A 2,500-nucleotide genomic window follows, 5' to 3' on the forward strand; every position below is an offset into this window, starting at 1 on the left:
GCGTCAGCCCTTCGCTCGAAACATCACTTTTAGAATTCTCCTCGGTGGTTTTTTTTTCACACAAACTCAGTTGATAAACCCACTTCTGCCGGAGTTTCTCTCCCCTTCGACACAGCACCACTGCTTCTCTAGCAAGTTAACTCCTTCATCCATTCTATTTCTCCTAAGATTTATACTTTTTTTTCCATTGTTTTCTTTCGGCTTTACTTTCAGGGAAAATGTAATGTCATAGATGACGTAAACTTACAACAAAAGTATTTCTACCAACTGCTACCGAATTGGGGGAAATCATTGGTTTCGATCCTGAGGATGCCATCTTCCTTAAGCCACCCAGGCAGGCGTGAATTTAGACGGCAAAATTGCTTTTCAGAACTTTACCATTTCAGCGCACGAAATGTCCGGTTTTTTTAGACGTGACTTTGACACATCATGAGTCAGTGACCTTTGTACCGGCCATAGCCAAAACAGGAGATGCGGTCAGAGGAAAGGCTACTTGAAGCCTCTTGTTTCTTCAAAAATTCAATCCTTATGGATAGAAGCTTGAGGATCTTACCTGACCACTTCACAGTTCTTTTGGTCTTTCTCACGCCCTCTCCCCATCCTAATGTCATAGCCCGTATTTCTATGACATTGTTCGTTTCCGGTTCCATATTTCCCAGTAATTTCTCACGCACATCAGCTTTAGTTTCCTGCATATTCGTTATCTCGACGTCGTTGTGCTGAGATTCTGTGAACGTGTTGGAGCCTATACGATACTTAGTGATAATGCCATTGGGTTCCAAGGGAGGCTCCCACCTGACCAAGATGTACTTTGCAAAAGCATAGATCTTGACATTCGACGGTGGTCCAGGTTCTAAACCAAGGACAAAATAGACAAAACTGGCTGAAAAACCTTTAATCGCAGCAGCAACAACAACTACAACAACATCAATGACAAGAACGACGACGACGACGACAACAACAACAACAACAACGACAACGACAAGAACGACAACGACAACGACAACGATAACGACAACAACAACAACAACAACGACAAGAACGACAACGACAACGATAACGACAACAACAACAACAACAACAACGACAACGATAACGACAACGACGATAACGACAACAACAACTACGAAAACAACGACGACGACAATGACAACAAGAACAACAACGACGACAACAACATCAACCACGACAACGACAACAACAACGAGGACAACAACAACAACAACGAGGACGACGACAACAACAACAACGACAAGAGCGAAAACGACAACAACAAGAACCACGACGATAACGACAACAACAACAACGACGACAACAACAACGACGACAACAACAACGACGACAACAACAACGACGACAACAACAACAACGACAACAACAACGACAACGACAACGACGAGAACAACAACGACAACAACAACTACAACAACGACAACGACAACAACAACAACAACGCAAAAAACGACAACACCAACAACAACAACAGCAAAACTAACTTTACATTTTGCCTCCACTACTCAACCAGACTCTTAAGCTAAATGATAGATGGGCGCATCGGCCAGCCAAGCTACTGTGCTGTTTATTGAAGCATTGGAATAGGTACAATTATATTTACACATCAACTCAAATATAAAGTGAAAAGCAATGCAGACAGATGCGGAAACTCCGCAAAAATTAAACCCCGCAAAATAAAAGTGCTACACGGTATTGTAATTCAAAGACAACACTTACAATGTAAATGAACGCTATCATATACCCCCTTCCCAATTCCCAAGGGGGGTGGCCAGTCATATATAAGCATCATCGCTTAAGCTTCACGCCGGCGTAAACTTAAACGAGAACACCACGAAATGGTGCCTAATTAGAAAAACAACGCCCATTTTGAAATTTTGAAGATTAAAAGAATTTCCATCCTGTTCTCGAACGACAAAATCTCACGTTCTGAGACCTTAGCTATGCAAAGACAAGGCGTTCTTAGTTATTATAGAACTGCTAATTACGTGACATGAGACGAATAGTCGAACCTTCGACTCCGGTATCCGATCTCTTGATCGGGTGCTCTTCCAGTGAGCCACAGGCTAGCGATGATGCCCATGAAGATAACAACAAACAAACAAAAAACAAAAAGAAACTAACTGAAAGGAATGTACTAGTTCTCCTTAAACATGAGAACAACCTTACCGGCTTCTGACGTTTCAGCTTTAACTTCTTCGCTCTCCGGTCCATCGCCTCCGCTGTTGTAGGCAGTGACTGCTATAATGTAACGCGTGTACGGTTTCAACCCGGTCACAGTATAACTCTGCGTACCTCTTTCCGTTACACTTGTGGATGACGCAAAAGTTGGAATAGCACGTCTTCGTCTCTTCGCAGAAACAAGGCTTTCTCCCCAGTAATAAATCTGGCGCATTAATGAAACACAAAAGAGCATGAGTGTGCAGATGGCACAGCGATGACAGCACTCGAGGCAACCCGTCTTTTGTGGATACTCAGTAATCAACAA

General features: G+C 42.9%; 1 protein-coding gene across 1 annotated transcript in view; it reads right to left on the bottom strand.

Moving 5' to 3' along the window:
• The window catches only part of LOC138010064 (fibronectin type III domain-containing protein-like), a 20,309-nt gene that overhangs the window by 5,951 nt on the left and 11,858 nt on the right, over positions 1-2,500 (bottom strand). The window contains exons 10-11 of the mRNA XM_068857028.1: positions 2,182-2,398; positions 554-853 (exon numbers count right to left, since the gene is read on the bottom strand). Of these exons, the coding sequence (XP_068713129.1) occupies positions 554-853; positions 2,182-2,398 (517 nt within the window). The remainder of the gene's footprint in view (positions 1-553; positions 854-2,181; positions 2,399-2,500) is intronic.

This window comes from Montipora foliosa, chromosome 7 (assembly GCF_036669935.1).
Source record: "Montipora foliosa isolate CH-2021 chromosome 7, ASM3666993v2, whole genome shotgun sequence".
Lineage (NCBI taxonomy): Eukaryota > Metazoa > Cnidaria > Anthozoa > Scleractinia > Acroporidae > Montipora > Montipora foliosa.